General features: G+C 45.6%; 1 protein-coding gene across 10 annotated transcripts in view; it reads left to right on the top strand.

Annotated features, from left to right (window-relative positions):
• MGA (MAX dimerization protein MGA) overlaps positions 1-9,051 on the top strand; it is a 60,390-nt gene extending 51,339 nt beyond the window's left edge. For 6 of the 10 annotated variants that reach the window (XM_062635720.1, XM_062635721.1, XM_062635717.1 and 3 more), the window contains 6 exons: positions 1,795-1,980; positions 2,667-2,778; positions 4,266-4,496; positions 5,211-5,387; positions 5,801-5,953; positions 7,560-9,051. In XM_062635720.1, the coding sequence (XP_062491704.1) occupies positions 1,795-1,980; positions 2,667-2,778; positions 4,266-4,496; positions 5,211-5,387; positions 5,801-5,953; positions 7,560-8,857 (2,157 nt within the window). In that variant the 3' untranslated portion in view covers positions 8,858-9,051. Of the gene's footprint in view, positions 1-1,794; positions 1,981-2,666; positions 2,779-4,265; positions 4,497-5,210; positions 5,388-5,800; positions 5,954-7,559 lie in introns of those variants that run through there. The other 4 variants (XM_062635723.1, XM_062635722.1, XM_062635725.1 and 1 more) reach the window with 4 other exon arrangements.
• The last annotated feature ends 8,556 nt before the right edge of the window (positions 9,052-17,607 follow it).

Raw genomic sequence — 17,607 nt, 5'->3', positions numbered from 1 at the left:
GTATATGTTTGCTCTCCTCTTTCCTTTTGGTATCACACCTCCATTGTAAAGATAAACTTTCATCTCAAGTGCAACTCTTTAACGCAGTTTATCTACCTTCCATAAATCACAGAATCATAGAATAGTTAGGATTGGAAAGGACCTTAAGATCATCCAGTTCCAACCCCCCTGCCATGGGCAGGGACACTTCACACTAAACCATGTCACCCAAGGCTCTGTCCAACCTGGCCTTGAACACCACCAGGGATGGAGCATTCACAGCTTCCCTGGGCAACCCATTCCAGTGCCTCACCACCCTCACAGTAAAGAATTTCCTCCTTATATCCAATCTAAACTTCCCCTGTTTAAGTTTGAACCCGTTACCCCTTGTCCTATCACTGCAGTCCCTAATGAAGAGTCCCTCCTCAGCATCCCTATAGCCCCCCTTCAGATACTGGAAGGCTGCTCTGAGGTCTCCACGCAGCCTTCTCTTCTCCAGGCTGAACAGCCTCAACTTATGATTAGCCCCAATTTATCATTAAATGCAAGGAAACAAATGTGTATGGGGGTGGAGCGGGGGCTCAGTCCAAATCTCATTAAATAAAAAGGACTGCTATTAGAAACAGTGGGTTTGAGACACAGCTTTATGAATGGGAGGAATACCTGCCTTTCATTTATTAGTACGTTTGCTTAGTTTTTGTGTTCTTGGCATAAATAATTTTTACAGCACACTTAAAACAGTGAGTGAGAAATTACTTTCATGTGTTGAAGAAGACAGCATGTAGTTACATAGACTCAGCAATGGGCAAAAGGATTTCTGATATCAGTAGTTTAAATAATACGTATCTAGGCAGAATCCTTTCAAACCAAAACTCCCTGCAATCCTTCTGAAGCTTATGCTGTATTTTTGGGTGGCTTTGAAGCCAGTTGCACTCACTGTCCATGATGATTATCTGTGATGTACTTGATGTCAGATCTAGAGCTACCTGTTGTGGTGGGGTGGGCCTGGTGTACGTCTTATACCTTAGAGCAGACTGGTATGTATGCTTTTGCCTGAGATGGAGATGGGTTCCATGATGCTCTGCCTGCTTCACCTTCTCCATGTATTCTTCTCCCTGCCCTTGAATTTATGGCACAAGGCCCTTTTGTGAAAGAAACCTAATGCCCTGTAAGAGTACTGATGAAATAACAAACCTTCAGATCTGTAGAGATGAGTAATTACGCTTATTGCCTGTCAGCCTTTTTGGAAACTTAAGCAAATTCAGAATCAGAGCCTGTCTTTGACACTCCTGTTTCTTGGTAGATGTCTGATAAGTTTCAATGTCATCTTTCACATTCTTACTTACAATGTCTCTTGGCCCATTGAAACAAAACAGAAATCAAACTAGTTTAACGCCAGGGAAGAATTCAGGCCTCCTATATTTGATGAGATTGCTTCATTCTGTAGTAGACTTTCTGACAAGCAAACAACAAGAAAGATTTGGCTCAAAACATGTGTGATTTTGCTGTAATCCTATGATTTACCTAAGCAGCCTTGTATTGCAAACAGTAAAAGCTTGTGAATAGGAGGAACTGCTCATGACCTTTTCCTTTAGGGTTGATGTGATTATGTTGGTCATTTTTTGTTGGTCAGCATTTCATGCTTATTGCCTGTGCTTCTGACACTGAAATTTCATGGAGATGTAACAGCAGAATAGCATGACATGAAATCTTCAGGCGTCTGTATAAATCTTGTATATCAGGCATGCATTTGAACACTGCTTGCCATTACACTCGCCTTTTCATTTAAACTGGTCCATACGGTTACTTCTCCAGCAGAAATATCAACTCTGGAGCAGGAAGCTGAAGACGGTGGCAGAAGCCTTTGCTCATTACCGCCAGACGCACACAGCAAATGAACGCCGGCGACGTAATGAAATGAGAGATCTCTTTGAGAAGCTGAAGAGAGTTCTGGGCTTACACAGCCTGCCCAAGGTCTCCAAATGCTACATTCTCAAGCAGGTAAGTATGTTTAAGCGTAAGTAAGGAGGAGTTTAATGTGGACAGAGTAATTAAGCTCATATGGACTCCTTGAGTGAGTCCCAGTCATGCTGTGATTAGAGAACTTCTGTCACTTTACAGGACTCTAGAATAAAACAATAGCTGAAAGAATCTGTATCCCTGAAAGCTTAACCTGATGACACAGACACATTTTTTCAGATTAGCCCTCTCCTTGTAGTCTTTGTGAATTTAACCATGGAAGGTTATGTCCTAATTGCTCAGTGGTTTACCATGTACATCAGGCAATTTTGCAATACATCAAAGTCTTCCCTTTTTAATGCAGAAGAAGATAGCATTTCATTAAGTATTACATTGCCATTAAAAACTTCATTGTAAAGGTGTAAATGACAGGAAACAAAATATAAGCTGTAGGTATACTATTATGTTTATCAGCTGCACCTTGAAATTGTGAGTTGTTTTTCTTTAGCTGTATTTTGGAGGAAGGATGAGCAAGATGTTTATCACTTTCGAGCTTGCATTTAGGAAAAGCTGGCATTCCATGGTACCTCGCGTGCTTTCTCTGAGTCCCAGTTTCTCAAGATGATGAAAATGTCTAAATCAATTTTGTAAAGGTTTCTGGGAAGGAAAATGATTCTGTTATTTTGGGTATCATTGGTTTATATATCAGTTCCCTCACGCTTTTCTAGGCCTATGAGGAAATCCAAGGATTGACTGATCAGGCAGATAAATTTATTGGACAGAAGAACTTATTGATGCGCAAACAAGATGTTTTGATTCGAAAAGTATCCAAGCTTTCAGGTGAGACTGGTTTTGGATATAGTGTAGTTGGAATAATGAAAAAAGGCTTGTAATAGTAGGAGTGAGTGGAGGGATCCTTAGTGGATCCAGGTGAGTCATTAGTTCACTTAAAATTTAGACTCTTGACGCCAAAGCTCTGACTCAGGGTTACACTCATCAGGCTGATAAGAACTGCTTTTGTTTTCCTTTGTGCCTCAAGGAAGTAGCATGATCTCTGTACCGCCAGCCACAGGATTGGGTTCCTGCACATTGGTTATGCTTAAGTGTGTGTGGGGAAGTCACTTCATTCTGTCATTGTCATCCTGCTCAGTGCTTCACAAGCATACACAGCTGTCTTTGATCAGCACCAAAACATTTGACTACTGTGCAAATAACTATCCTTGTACTCCTCATCTGAGAACTAGTGTTAATAGTGTTTAGTAGAAGACAGCTTTGTCCCTAGAAGTGCAGTATATTCTGAGCTGCTACTCATTCAAGACAAAACTGTGGTATATTTATTGTGTCTTTGTGTCTCATTTGAAGGTGTAGGAAAGCTGTGACACAAGCCAGTGCCAAAATGTATGCAAACAAGCAAAGCAATAAATTATTCTTCCAATCTTCTTACTGCCTGGGAATAAGACCTGTAAATTAGAAATGGAAGATACTTAAATCTTGTATATCTATGTGAATCAACTTACGTATATTTGAGGTACTCAATAAAAATGTTTAGGTGAACCCTCATCTTAATCCAGAAGCGTATGATGGGCCTTTTGGGCAGGGAATGAAAGCAGGTAACTTCACAAAGTAGTTTTCTGCTCTTTTGCATGCCTAGTGAAGTACCTCAGAACTGTTGAGGAAAAAAATCCTCTCTCAAGAAGTTAGTTAACTATAGACTTAATTGAAGAGAGACCATGCTGAACCCAGGACATAGGACATAAATACTAAGCAGGAAACAAGCCAGTATTGTCTCTTGAACATTGATTGTATTAAATTGAGTGCATCTGCAGAAAACAGATTGTGTATAAAATCCTTGTGGTTGTTCAAGGTTACAGTTTTCATGCTAATGGTAAACTGTATGTGAGTTTACCTCTGAATGTCATTTGAGTAGCAGGGTCCATTAGTCCAAGAGGTTTCATACCAAGTAAACATAATGTTTTGTCTGGTGGTCATACAATAATCAGTAGAAGAGATGTGAGATTTTTTCACAGCTGTGGATACTTTCAAGTGATACTTGCTCAGCAAGAGCTGTTGCTTGTCCAGGCTGGTTTCTGCTCATCAAAGTTGCAGATAAATTCTGAAATGTGTGGATGTTCCTGAAGAAATAAAAAGTGGGAATAAATATGTAATTGCTTCCCTGTGTTAGTAAGTATGCTGTTTATTTGGTGGGGGTGGTGCTTACTATGTTCAGTAGCTGAATGGTGTCAATAGATATTTAGTTCTGCCTTCAGCTCTTCAGTATTGGAAAGAGAGTTTGAAGTTAGGTTGACTCTTTGGTAATTTTCCTGTAGGGAAGACTGAAGAGGTTGTCCTGAAGAAGCTGGAATACATCTATGCCAAACAAAAAGCAGTAGAAGCACAAAAAAAGAAACAAGTTGAGCCAGAGGAATCTGCTGTAACCTCAGCTGCAAGCACACAGCAAGAACAAACTTCAGCTCCCTCCAGAGAGCTTCCTGAAGTGGCTATGACAAATAGAAGAGGCAAGCCCTTGATACTTGCCAGGAAAGGAGTCCGTGCCACAGGTGGGCTAAAAGTGATGCGTGTTTCACATAAAGGAGAGACAAATATTGAAGCAGCACCCATGGGAGGTCAGGATGCTAGGCTGCTTGTGCAGGCAGCTTCATTCTTGAAGCGCAGTTGAGCACAGGACCAGGAAGTGTCCATCCAGTAGGTGTTAGAAACCATTTGTTTTCAGCAAGGATGAGACCAGCACTACTGAAGTCTTTAGGTGAATGTGACTTTGAGTTTTGGAATGATGGGGAATGTTCAAGGTCAGCTTGGATGATGGGGCTTGGAGCAACCTGGTCTAGTGGAAGGTGTCCGTGTCCATGGTAGAGGGTTGGAACTGGATGACCTTTAAGGTCCTTTCCGACCCAAACCATTCTAGGATAAATCTAGGAAGGAACAAAAGGATGGCAGAAACACAGACTTCCATGGTAGTACAACTGTAATGCTCTGTAAGGATCTGGTAGTGTTTCTTATTTTGGTAATAATAAATAGACCTTATTTAAGTGGTCTCAAGCTATTGCAAACAACTGATCATTCTGATTTACCAGGCCTTATTTTTGTTCAGTCCTGGGGAAGTCTGGCATCAGAATTTGGATATCTGGGGTTTGTAAACCTTCTATCTGGAGTTCCTTCCACACCTGTACTAAACTCCAGATCACAGGTATCATTTGCCATTGAGGGTGCTGTGCCAGAATGGATTGACTGATTTACATGTCTCTTTTTTTCAGAAGACACCTCATCCCCTCTCACACTAACTGCTGCAAGCCTGGTGATGACTCCACAGGGGCAGGTGCTTACACTGAAGAGCCCACTGGTACCAGGGCAGGTAGCAGCCGTTCCTTCCACTCTGTTGCAAGCTGAATTAAAGCCTCGACCTGTCACTACTGCCATGACAGCACAGCCAGGTACGATCACGTGAGAACATGTTGATGAAAATCAGTATAATGCTGTTCTTAGGTGTGCACAGCAGTTTAAAAAGTAACAGGTGGTTAGATTTTTGCTTTCATTTTGGGGGGTTTTATTCACAAGTTAATAGAGGTAGAACCTGACTCTAATAAGAGATTGGATGTAATTATGTCAAGCTATCAGTTATCAACAGGTAAGTAAAATCTGTTAGATTTTCACTGTTTCCAAACTAGGGATACCTAGGGAAGATGTCTTAATCTAACCAATCTATATGTCTATTTTTTACCACTTTCAGAGGATGTTACAGTGTAAACTCTTGTCTAGAAGTGCAAGGCTCTTATTTTCCAGGCTTAACTGAGTATCTGAAAGGCTCTTGTTTCCACCTCACCCCCGTTCCCTTTTCTTGGATAAGGTATTGCTTCTGTGATGATTCAGCTACCAGGATCAACTGTTCCTGTCCAAGTAAAAGGAATCCTAACTAATTCTACCATTCCTATTACACTGTCAACTGTTGCTGGAAACCCAGTGCCCTCAGCAGTAGTATCAGCTACAGAGCCCCATTCAGGTAGGCTCTTTTTCATGCATCTTTTTGCTCGCATGCAGGGAACTTTAGCCATGCAAAGATGAAGGTAAATTGTTTTCTCACTAGGAAGTAATGGTAGATATCATTGTCTGGGTATTCAAAGAAAATCACTATTAAATGTCTTGAGCAGCTTGGAGGGGCCTGGAGGGGATTATAGATGAGAGCTTCTTGACTTTCCTCCACCTCCCTGAGCTTCCTTGCCCTCAGTGAAATCAGAGTAAGTAGGGACTGGACTGTCTGTGGCGCAAGGAAGCTGCGGTGCCAAGTGGTGGGGGGACTGTTTGGTTACATCCATCCTCCTGTTCTGGCACAGCCCATTCCCATGTCCAGCCAGTTCTGCTGCCCCTTGGAGAGATGTTTCTTAGGGCTGAGTGCTGTACATGGGGTAAGCAGCAGAGCTTGCTCTTGTTCTGCCAGTTGAAAGTAGAGCTCTTAGTGTTTTAAGGCTTTGCTTGACCAAAACTGTGTAAGCAGTTTAAATTGCAAATAGCAGCTTGCTTTAGGAAGATCTGAAAGTGAGCAATTAATACTTAGGCGTTATCTCAATGTCCGGCTGGAGACCCATAACGAGTGGTGTTCCTCAGGGATCCGTGTCGGGACAGATCTTGTTCAGCATCTTTATCAGTGACATGGACAGTGGGATTGAGTGCGCCCTCAGCAAGTTTGCTGATGACACCAAGCTGTGTGGTTCGGTTGATACCCTGGAGGGAAGGAATGCCATCCAGAGGGACCTTGACATGCTTGTGAGGTGGGCTGATGCCAACCTCATGAAGTTTAACCATGACAAGTGCAAGGTCCTACAACTGCGTCGGAGCAATCCCAGGCACAGCTACAGGTTGGGCAGAGAAGAGATTCAGAGCAGCCCTGCGGAGAAGGACTTGGGGGTGTTGGTTGATGAGAAAATGAACATGAGAAGGCTTCAGTGTGCGCTTGCAGCCCAGAAAGCCAACCGTATCCTGGGCTGCATCAAAAGGAGCGTGACCAGCAGGTCGAAGGAGGTGATCCTGCCCCTTTACTCTGCTCTTGTGAGACCTCACCTGGAGTATTGTGTGCAGTTCTGGTGTCCTCAGCACAAAAAGGACATGGAACTGTTGGAACAAGTCCAGAAGAGGACCACAAGGATGATCAGGGGACTAGAGCACCTCCTGTATGAAGATAGGCTGAGAAAGTTGGGGCTGTTGAGCCTGGAGAAGAGAAGGCTGCATGGAGCATAGCAGCCTTCCAGTATCTGAAGGGGGCCTGTAGGGATGCTGGGAAGGGACTCATCATTAGGGACTGTAGTGTTAGGACAAGGGGTAATGGGTTAAAACTTAAACAAGGGAAGTTTAGATTAAGGAGGAAGTTTTTTACTGTGAGGGTGGTGAGGCACTGGAATGGGTTGCCCAGGGAGGTTGTGAATGCTCCATCCCTGGCAGTGTTCAAGGCCAGGTTGTACAGAGCCTTGGGTGAGATGGTTTAGTGTGAGGTGTTCCTGCCCATGGCAGGGGTTTGGAACTGGATGATCTTAAGGTCCTTTCCAACCCTAATGATTCTATGATCTTGCAGTTAATGTGGCTCCTGATGGATGCTCCTTTGTTTGGCTTTGCAGAAAGTGAAGATTCATTCATGATGCCAAAGATCGTTAATGTAACATCACTGGCTGCTGAGGTAAGCATGGGTCTAAACCTGAACAGCAACAACAACTTTAATGCAACAGCAGCTGTGGATGCTCAGGCTTCAGAGAAATCGGTTGTAGCATCTGTGGAAAGTAGGAAGAGTGACAGCATCCTTTCTGAAGAAAAAGCTAAACTGTGTCCTGGTGACAGTGGCGGAGATGGAAGAAATACCACAGGTCCCACGAAAGTTTTCTTGGAAAATAAAGATGGCTTTCCCCAGCTCCGAAATGTGTCATGTACAAAGGAACCTCCTGAGTCCTTCAGCAAAAAGCTTTGCCTTGGCGAGTTTGTAGGGAGCCAAGTGAGGAGGAAAGACGGTGATCCTGGAGGGGAAAGGTTAAAACCTAAAGAATTGCCATTCCGGAAGCTGCAGATCAAAGATTCCAGAATAGAAATGGAATTGAGGAAAGTAGCGTCTGCAATGGAGGAAGCAGAACTGGATGCAAGTGAGTTACTGAGCAGCATCGAGGAGAGCGATGACACAGATGAAACCCTCACGTCGCTGCTCAATGAGATTGCCTTTCTCAACCAGCAGCTGAACGACGATACTTCAGCAATGTCAGAACTACCTAGCACTCTGAACTCAGACTTCTCTCATGAAGATGCAGAAGCCCGTCGAGGAACATCTGGTCAGCTCACCACTGCAGGTGCGTCTTCCTTCCAGTTTGGCCATTTGGGAGGCAGTTTTAAGGACCTTGCTGAAGTTCCAGAGGGTGGTGGCTCTATAAGCCCTCTCCTCCTGCACCTGGAAGACGATGACCTCACTGATGGGGACAAGAACTCTGGGGAGCCTTCATCTGAAGCAGATGTTTTAAAGATAGTAATAGGTGCTGAAATGAAGGATCCACTTCCCAATCTGGCCGTAACCAGTGGTGGGAATGACAAAACTGTAACAGCCTTGGTGGAGACCGCTAATGCGACTCCACCAGTTTTGCAGATGAAAACTAATCCAGAAGCTGGCAATGCTGATGCTTTGTGGAGGCCCATGCCCAAGTTGGCACCACTTGGTTTAAAAGTGGCAAGTCTGCCAGTGGACTCAGAAGGGCAGAGTAATAAGGTGATGCCCTTGTTGGCGCCTGTGGTTGCAAAACTGGCACCCAGTGGGGTAAAATCTTCATTACCTGCAGCTGTTCAAGAAGGACAGGATAACAGAGTGATGCCCGCGTTAGCTCCTGTGGTTATGAAACTGAATACTGCTGGGACCTTGCCTCCAAATTCAGCAGGCAAATAAATGCGTATTTTTTTTGTCAGAGACTGGAATGGAGATGTGGAGCAACATGATCCAGGGTTGGAGTTTGGCAGCCTCCCGCATTTGCAACACTTCGTTTTCTGCCTGGCATCAGCACTCTGCTCAACTGAGGGCAGGCCCCAAACTGAGAACTAAGTGCTATGAAACTTAAAGCATGTTGGCATATTGTTACCTCACTGTTGTGTTCTGCGTGTTCTCTTTCTCCTTCACACAAAGCAAAGATGATTTATAACCATTGCTGGGCACATGGTATCCTTCCAGAATTGGGTCCTTCACTAAATAGTTTGTTAAAGGACTGAGTTAAAGTTTTCTCCCCCCGCAAGTATGGAGGTAGCTGTCCTGTGGGGGATAAAATCTGGATTACTTGGTTTTATACCAGTCAATTGATCTATGCAGAAATGGGATTGTTCACATTTGCTGGTGTTAGTGTTTGCAGGATATGATGAATGTGCAGAAATGAGATTGCGGTTACTCTCAGACCTATTACCTGGAGCAGCGGAAGGGAAGTCTGAGAGGTTGAAGCGTACAGTTTTTGTTCCATGGTGCTAGCTAGTTCTCTGGCAGAGACTCATTTTAGGAGCTTATGCACAGAAGATTTTCATAAACAACTCTCACTACATGGGGAAGGAAAGGATATTTCCCAGTGTAATTAAAAGTAGGACTCTAATAAAACTACAAAAAAACCCCACACCCTCACTTTGGCCTCCTGCCCCTAGATGGATGCTCCCTCCCTAGATGCTTAAGGCATCTGGAAGGAAAAATTACAGAGTAGAAAGAAACTTGGGCACCCTAATTGCTGCATCCTTAAAGGCACTGCTGAAGTAGCATGAGTGCTTTCCCAGTTCTTGTTTTCTTTCCTCTGTTCTTCAAAAGGTGTCTAGGAATGATCATAGGAAGTGTTGCTTCATGAAAATAACAGGACGCTTTCTGGGCTGTAGTAGCCCAGCATAAATCAGCGAGGTGTATATGTGAATGTATATATGAAAATATGTGTATATCTTTCCAAACCTTCCATTCCTTTATAAATTCAGGAAAGGTACTCAGAGGTTTCTCACTGCATTTGCACAAGCTGTGTATAGCAAAAAATAAAAGTCAACAAAAATGCTCATTACCAGGGAAATAGGGCAGTATTGAATCGCAAGATGTATTTTTTATTCCTCTCTGCCACTGCTTACTCAATAACCTATAGATGCTCTTCACTGTTCAGCTGCTGGATGGGAAGGGCCTACAGACTGTAAAGATATTTATATTTTTGTACACAGTTTTTGTTTTCAATAGTTTTCTTGACAAATGAACTTTTCAGCCTAGGAGAGATGATTTGTTAATGGGTGTATACACAACCTTTTCCTATCCAGTTTGTAAATAGGAGTTCGGGTGCACTTTGAGGGGCTTCTTCACTGCTCCAGAAAGGTAAAAAACCTTGCCATGAAAGTGATACAGAGCTTGTTGTGTGTTTTGCTTTACGTATAGGAACGTTATCCCCTGGTTTGCAACTGGTATTTTTCCCCTGCCATTCCCCATATTCAGTGATGCACTAATGCACGAATTTCATCTTTCCACGTACTGAGAGCAGTGTTCTTCCACAGTTAGGGAGCAGCGTTTGTATGCAGGGCATCCATACGCTCTTTTCAGTAAACTGCATCTTCTGGATGTGTCTACCTTAGATCCACGAGTGATACACCTACTTTGGGTGCTTCCTTACTTCCTTATGCTTTTATATTATGCTGCAGAGGAGAGAAGCCCTTCAAGCTTGATGTGTATAAAGTTAACTCCAGACCCTGCATAAAAAAGATTCTTCACCTGGTTATTCTAAATGGTGTGTTTTAAAGCATTATATGTAACTCTGTATTGCCTTTTACGTATTTACTATTTTAATATTTGACACAAGTCCCGTATTAGTGATTTGGCAAAGAGCATACGAGCATGAGAGTCAAGCAGGGTCTTACAGGTGTCACTGAATGCCTTAGAAAAGTGAATTTACGATGTAAATATTTAGCCATACATTGCTTATTGTTAAAGAATTTTAACCTTATTTTAAACCAGTGGGAAGCTGGAGTAACTCAATTAGTTTAGTAGCACCACATCAGGCTTCAATTCATTTACCTGGGAAGCTAGTTCTGGGTGTTTCCAATAGGCTGAATTTGCTTATTTTTCACCCATGGTGAGGTTTCATTCCTCCTCTGTGTGAAACAGCAACCAGAACTGTGCTGTGATTCCTTCCCAATTCCTTGTCACTGACCTTTCTGCATTATCTAAAATGAGTGCTGTCCTTTGGTGCTTTGTTCATCATCAAGGTAGTGGAGAATCCCTGCCTGTATCTACTGTTTGACACCAGGCAGTAGGGAGTTCTACTGCAGTGAAGATACACTGTGTAACGATGACAGCAGAAACTTTCAGTCCCTGAACGCAATGACTAAATTAACTAAGAACAGACCCCAGATTTGGCTGCAAAAGGTGGTAGTTGGTGCAGTTCCAAGAAGAACCTGTGATGGGTTCTACCAGTCAACAACACATGTTCGAAATGCTCATAGCTTTTGCTCTCCTTTTTCCACTGTCTCATATCTGCAGCTTAATGTTGTGCTATGAATTTAAATGCTGACTCTCTTCTTTTCTTTGCTCTTCCCTCAAGCTCCCATTGGTTTGGAACAAACCTTTTAAAACTTATTTATGCTGTCTTTTGAGGCAATAATACAGGAATACGACAAGTAATGAAAAGATTTTACTGTCAGGAGAACAAAGGAAACCCCTGCAAGGCGCACGTTCTCACTAGACCAAGAGACCTGGAGATTTTCTTTGTTTTTTTACACATATGTAAATAGACTGGAATGTTTTTAAGAATATAATGAAATGTCAGATTTAGCTTTTTTTTCCTTTTATATATTAAAATATATCTTTCCCTCTTTTTCTGCTTTTGAAAAATGGATATTTTTGTAGAAATCTAACGGTAAAGGACTCTTTAACTGTATGTGAGGGACAAAGTGTACAACTAAAATAAACCAGTCGCGGTCAACTAGAAACTGGCTTGGGAAGTTTATTCTAGGTAGGGAGAGGGAGCAGCAATGACATTGGTGACATGGGACGTTGGACCTGAGCATGTGATGCACACATATGTGTGTTCTGAGGAGTTTGGGCCATGCAGACCTGTGGGGTTTGGTTCGAGTTATGGGACAACTTGGTGATTTCTTTCTTTAGCCTTGAGCAGCACACGGGAAACACTACTGGTGGTAAAAGGGATTTTGACTTGGTCAATACAGAGGAACTACTGAAGGGGCTTTATTTTCACCAAAGTGCATCTTAAGCAGGAAGCTGGTGATATAAAAATAACCCCAACAGCTGAAGATTAAGCCTGTGTAAAATCGCTTTCCAGTTGCCCAACCTCAACGTGTTAGGTTAATCCTTTGTACCTATATCCTCTAGTGAAGTGGTACCACACAGCCTTTGTCTTTGTGGGAACAAGCCTGAAGATCTGCCTCCAAGTGAAGGGTCAGGGGAGATGCTTTCTTAGCAGAAATGGACTACATGCCTGTAACCATCACTGTTTATTGCTTCCATATCCAGTAAATGGAAGATGACACACTGAATGGTTTGGGTGTGGGTTGTGTTTGTTTTAAAGAGGAAGATCAGATCTCACAGGACAGAATCGGTAAGGATTGGTCGTACAGTTGGGGAATGTATTTTTGATAACCTCCGATGAAAGCCTTCAGCAAGGCCTCATCCTATGACTCCTTATCTTAAGGGGTAAAGATACTTCTTGGAATAGGAACATTAACTGTAAGGTGTATCCAGTCAGGCTTGCAATGGAAAGAATTGACCAAGAGTCCCCTGATGATCCGTGCTGGGAGCTCTGTCTTCAGCACATTCACTGTGCTCTTAGAAACGCAGGTAATCGTACAGGTAAACTGAGCTGACTGACAAGGTACAAGGAGCTTTTGCAATAACTGATTTAAGGCTGCATTGGAGTCCATAAGCGCAACACAAAATCCATGCAGAGGACTGGTTTATCCGTAACTAGCAACAAATGGAATCTAAATTACTGTCAGTTGGGATCATGGTAGTGGAGGAATTGTGCCACTGCCTGTGATCACATAAGCTCAGTGCAGCATCTGTTTGCCCTATTTACACATCACCCCAGCAGCATGAAGTGTCCGACCTGTGCCAGCTGTACGTGATCCCCCTGCCCTCCCCATTCCAGCACAGCCGCCCTCTGACAGCCCCTTGCTGGCAGCAGGGTTCCTGTGGGATAAAGCATAGTCAGGGATCTCTCCTTGCTTTATCAGCGTTCCCTTACCTGGTTCATCCCGCTCTGCTGCCGGGTGCCTGTTTCTGTGGGACTGTGCAGGTATAGGACTTGTTCTTTGGGGTTACGGCTGCTGGCCCTGGCTCTGCAGTGAAAAGCAGAAGGAAACAAAGGTGAGGAACCTGGAGGTGAGTTTATAACCAGCTGTCACCGTTGCCTTTGCTCCTCAGCATGACTGTGGCAGCAGCTGGACCGGGGTCGCTGTGGGGTGAAGGGGGTGAAGTGCAGCCGTGCCGGCCTGCCCACAGACACAGCTACAGTGCTGCGGGAGCGGGGCTTGCTCTGCTGTGCCAGCCCGCTGGGGCCAGCTCCAGCGGGGAGGAGACCGGCTCTGCCCTGTGTGTCCTAGCTTCCTTCCTCCTCTCTGGGGGCCCCAGAGCCGCTGTAGTTCCCACATCCAACAGGCCATGGTGCCCAGGCCTCGCAGTGCCCTGGGCCTTGCCTGCACCCCGGCAATTAAAGAGCAGCTAAAACCAGACACAGCACCATGAGCTCTGTGCTGTTTGCAGTGGCTTTCAGCTGTGATTAACTCCTTACACAACAGCTGGATGGAGCAGTGTGCCCGGCTGCTCTGCTCTTCCTGCCCTCTTCCTCTATGGCCAGGCCTGCTGTGACAGCCGGAGGGGCTCGGAGCTGTGCAAGGCCTGCAGGCTGCTGTGGGTCTGCACAGCCTGTGTTAGCAACGGGCTCCACTGCAAGGGTGTAAAATACATCACACCGCTGAGGTGCAAAAGGACCTGGGAAATGGATTTTTGATCTCTGGGCTTCAGGTTTGAGTCATCTGTGATTTGTTACCAGGGAAAAAGATGTAAAACAACCCCAGTGTTATCAGCAGTCAGAGTAAAGGGGCCGGAGTTTGTTTTTAAACTCTGCTGGATCCAGTCTACATAAAACACTAAAGGGAGAATGAACGTATGACCAAAGCTCACTGGTTTCCAGAGCCGCATAATGTGTTTTAATGGGGGCTGTGCAACTGATGACCCCTGCCCTTCCTGTGGACCTTCTGCAGCCTGAAAACACGGAACCACAGAATGGTTTGGGTGGGAAGGGACCTTAAAGCTCACCCAGTTCCAACCCCCTGCCACGGGCAGGGACACCTTCCACTAGAGCAGGGTGCTCCAAGCCCCATCCAACCTTGAGCACTGCCAGGGATGGGGCAGGCACAACACGGTGTGATCAAGACTCGTTACTGATTGTTGTCATTAACAAGTGCGCTAACAGGAGAGTAACAGCTCTGCAGGTGGGTTTAGTGCCCGAAGCACTAAAGGCTGTTGCAGCTGCAAGAGCAGAAGCTGGGTGTGTGCGGGAGGGGACGGGCAGTTTGGCAGGAGCCACTGGGGCTCTTGCACCGCCTGTCCCTGCTGCGTGGAGACCCCGCTGCAGGGGCTGCTCTTTCTCCCCTTCCTCCGCCAGCCCTTCTGCTTGGGGCTGGCGCTCTGAGTGCACAAGGAAAAGCGGTTCAGACCCTGCTGCTTCCACACTGCACCCTGGCCTGCCGGGATGCACACAAAGCAGTGCCCCAGAGCCCAGGCCTGTGGCTACACTCCCCTTCTGGCTCCAAGTCAGCCAAGCAACCTCTTCTGAGAGGGGACAGGAGCAGCCTCTCGGTGTGGCAGTGCTGCACCAGAGCTCCAGTTATCTGTACACTGCAAACAGCACCACAGCAGCAGCCTCCTTCGTATTCTGTGTCCTGGATCCCTTCAAGGTGCTGCCTCTCATGGCTTATCCTACAAACAGCAGAAGCCCATCTCTCACCCCTCTGGTCATGTCTGTGCAGAGCTTGGGTGGCAGCAGTATTGCTGCAGGCCCTCTGCTCCCTTCTGCTTCCCTCGACATGACTGAGGGCTTGCCAGCTGAGCTCTTGTATTTATACATCTTCCACCCTGAGCTGTGCTAAAACAGTGATGACATTTCTGAAGGAATTCCTCACAGAGCTGCTTTTCTCCTGAAGGAAAAAGCCCATTGGTGTCCACGTGTCCGGTTTCTGTTGGGATGATGCCTGGAGCTGTTTAGGTGAACAGCAGCTGAAGATGCCTCTTCCTTTTGTTGCTTGGCATGGGTGAGGCTGTGCTGTCCTCAGCCATGAGCCCTTGGCCCTTCTGCATGGGGACTGCAGCTCTCTGAGGCAGCTTTGTCCATCCCTGCCTAACCTGAGTCTCTGGCAGGGCTGGGTTTTGGAAGTCTGTTAGCTGATGCTACACCTTATTTCTGAGGCATGCTGGCCCTATAGTTGTTTATTACAGAACAATATTATGGAGCTGTAATAAAACATGATTTTGTAAACCATGAGTGTCCCTTCAGGGCCTGGCTGGAGCCATGTTCCTTACGCTTGGCCTTGTGAGGGCAGCAGGGCCCAGATAAGGTCCGTCCTGCCCAGGCAACAGGATGCTGGGAAGTGGTGGGGGGGATGCTGTTGGGTACCAGACACCCTTTGAGGCCCTGGGACAGGTAACAGGGCTGGATAAGCTTGGATAGGTCTTCATCAAAGTTCAAACATAGGTGAATGTATCCACAAAGGAGATGGATAACACAGCAGGTAGGATTGTCCTGCACTGGTTGCTGCTTTCTTTTAGTGATGTAGACCTGATGGTGTTGTAACTTGATGAAGGTGACTGCCTGCAGAAGCATGACAGAAAAAGGAGGTGCAACAGTAATGATGAACTCCTGTTCCTCAATCACTGCTCGCACTCCTAGCTTACAGTGACTGTGGTTTTAAATCATGGCTCAAGCAGGCTTCCAGCTCGTGACTGCTTTGTAAAGCTTTGGATTTGCTTCCTCAGCTCTTGAATATCCCCGGCAAAGAAAAAGAAGACAAAAGCGTTCCTGCAGAATCACACCACAAATGTTCTGTGGTTCTGACATGGAGCAGTCAATGTGAACTGGGAGGTATTAGTCTGCAGGAAGAGAGTTTAATAATCAGCTCCTAGCAGGCGAGCTGAACTGGTGGCAGCCACAGTGGGAATTGTTCACTACCGTGCTGCAGCACAGACAAGGCCTCATTGTCTGGCTTTGACATGGGGAAAATGTCCAGTTTCACAAACTTTGCTGAGCAAGGGAGAAAATAATTATATTGCAGATCAGCTTACAAGGGGCACATTCATGTTTGGAAGAAAACTCGATTCTTATAGGGTGAGGAAGAGAGGCACAACTGCCAAAAGGAAAAGCCAGTGGCTTTGGTGACCTACTAAAGTTGCCTTAAATCAGAAGTTATTCCTGGCTGAAGGTGGGTCCCAGGGGGCTGGATCCTTGGCTCTGGTTGGGAGGCAGGAGGAAAGCATGTGGGAAACCATGGAGCTGCTCCACGTGTGCAGCTGGGCACACAGACAGCAGAGCCCTGGCTGGGCAGAGCCATCGTTGCATACCAAGGCTCTAATGCCCTCTTGTCTCCAAGGTTCCCAATGGGCGTTTGTGTGTCCCCATCCTCTGCCTGCAACCTCGGGAGTTTGGGGCAACCTCCAGGCACTTTGGAGCAGGTCAAGTCAGTGCTCTCCTCTCCTCCTGCAAGTCATGGACCCACACAGTGATGGGCTCTCAGCACCGCTTACCGGGTGGGTTACAGCATGCCGCAGGAGCCAGAATTTGCCTGTTTTCAACTCCCAGTTTTGACTTCATTCGCTGTGTTTGAGCAAAGCATTGGAAGCTTCTGCTTCATGTGTTTTTACTTAGGAGGACAACAGGGGGAATGCTGAAGGAATATGTTTTACAGCACTGGGCTGGCAGTGATGAGCCACATGCAGCCAGGCCATGCTGCTGCCTGGCTGCCTTCCGCTGGAGCTGGCAGTATCAGCTGAAGCCATTTTGGTTGTCTCCCCATGGGGAGGATGTAATTATCTTCTCTCTGCAAGACTGCATGTCATTTCCTCCCCTCTATCTCCAAGAAAATCAGAACAGAAGCAGAAATGGGCTGTGTAACTAGCTGATAACCTGTTAATTCTTTCGTCAGATTGAAAGCAAAGCTCGAATATCACTATGGATCCCCCTCGGTTTTGTGAACATTTCTCTCAAGAAAGCACGCTCTCTCCTCTTTGCAAGAAGCTTCAAAACCAGCTTAAACCCTGTCTGTTGTCATGGCAATGTCGATAGTTGCCTTAGCTCTATGCCAAATCATAGCTACTAGTAGGATCACAGGAAAAATAAGGTGGGAAGGGACCTTTGGAGATGTGTTGTCCAGCCTCTGGCTCAGGGCAGGGTCAGCCAGGAGATCAAACCAGGTTGCTCAGGGCTTTCTCCAGCCAGGACTGAAAAACCTCAAGGGATGGGGATGGTGCCACCCCCCTGGGCAATGCTTCTTGGCTGTTACTACCAGCTTTGCAGTTCCAGTCTTTCTGGGAGTAACATTTGGCTTTGCTGTGTCTCTGACATCTATTCCCTATTTTTCACCACCTTGAGTCTATCCAAAAGAAAATTTCCCTTCCACTTCAATTTCCTCCTTTTT

This window comes from Pezoporus occidentalis, unplaced genomic scaffold (genome assembly GCF_034315485.1).
Source record: "Pezoporus occidentalis ecotype Australia unplaced genomic scaffold, CSIRO_AGI_Poc_V1 ctg46, whole genome shotgun sequence".
Lineage (NCBI taxonomy): Eukaryota > Metazoa > Chordata > Aves > Psittaciformes > Psittacidae > Pezoporus > Pezoporus occidentalis.
Note: the sequence above shows the minus strand (reverse complement) of the source record. Positions and strands in the feature narration are given on the sequence as shown.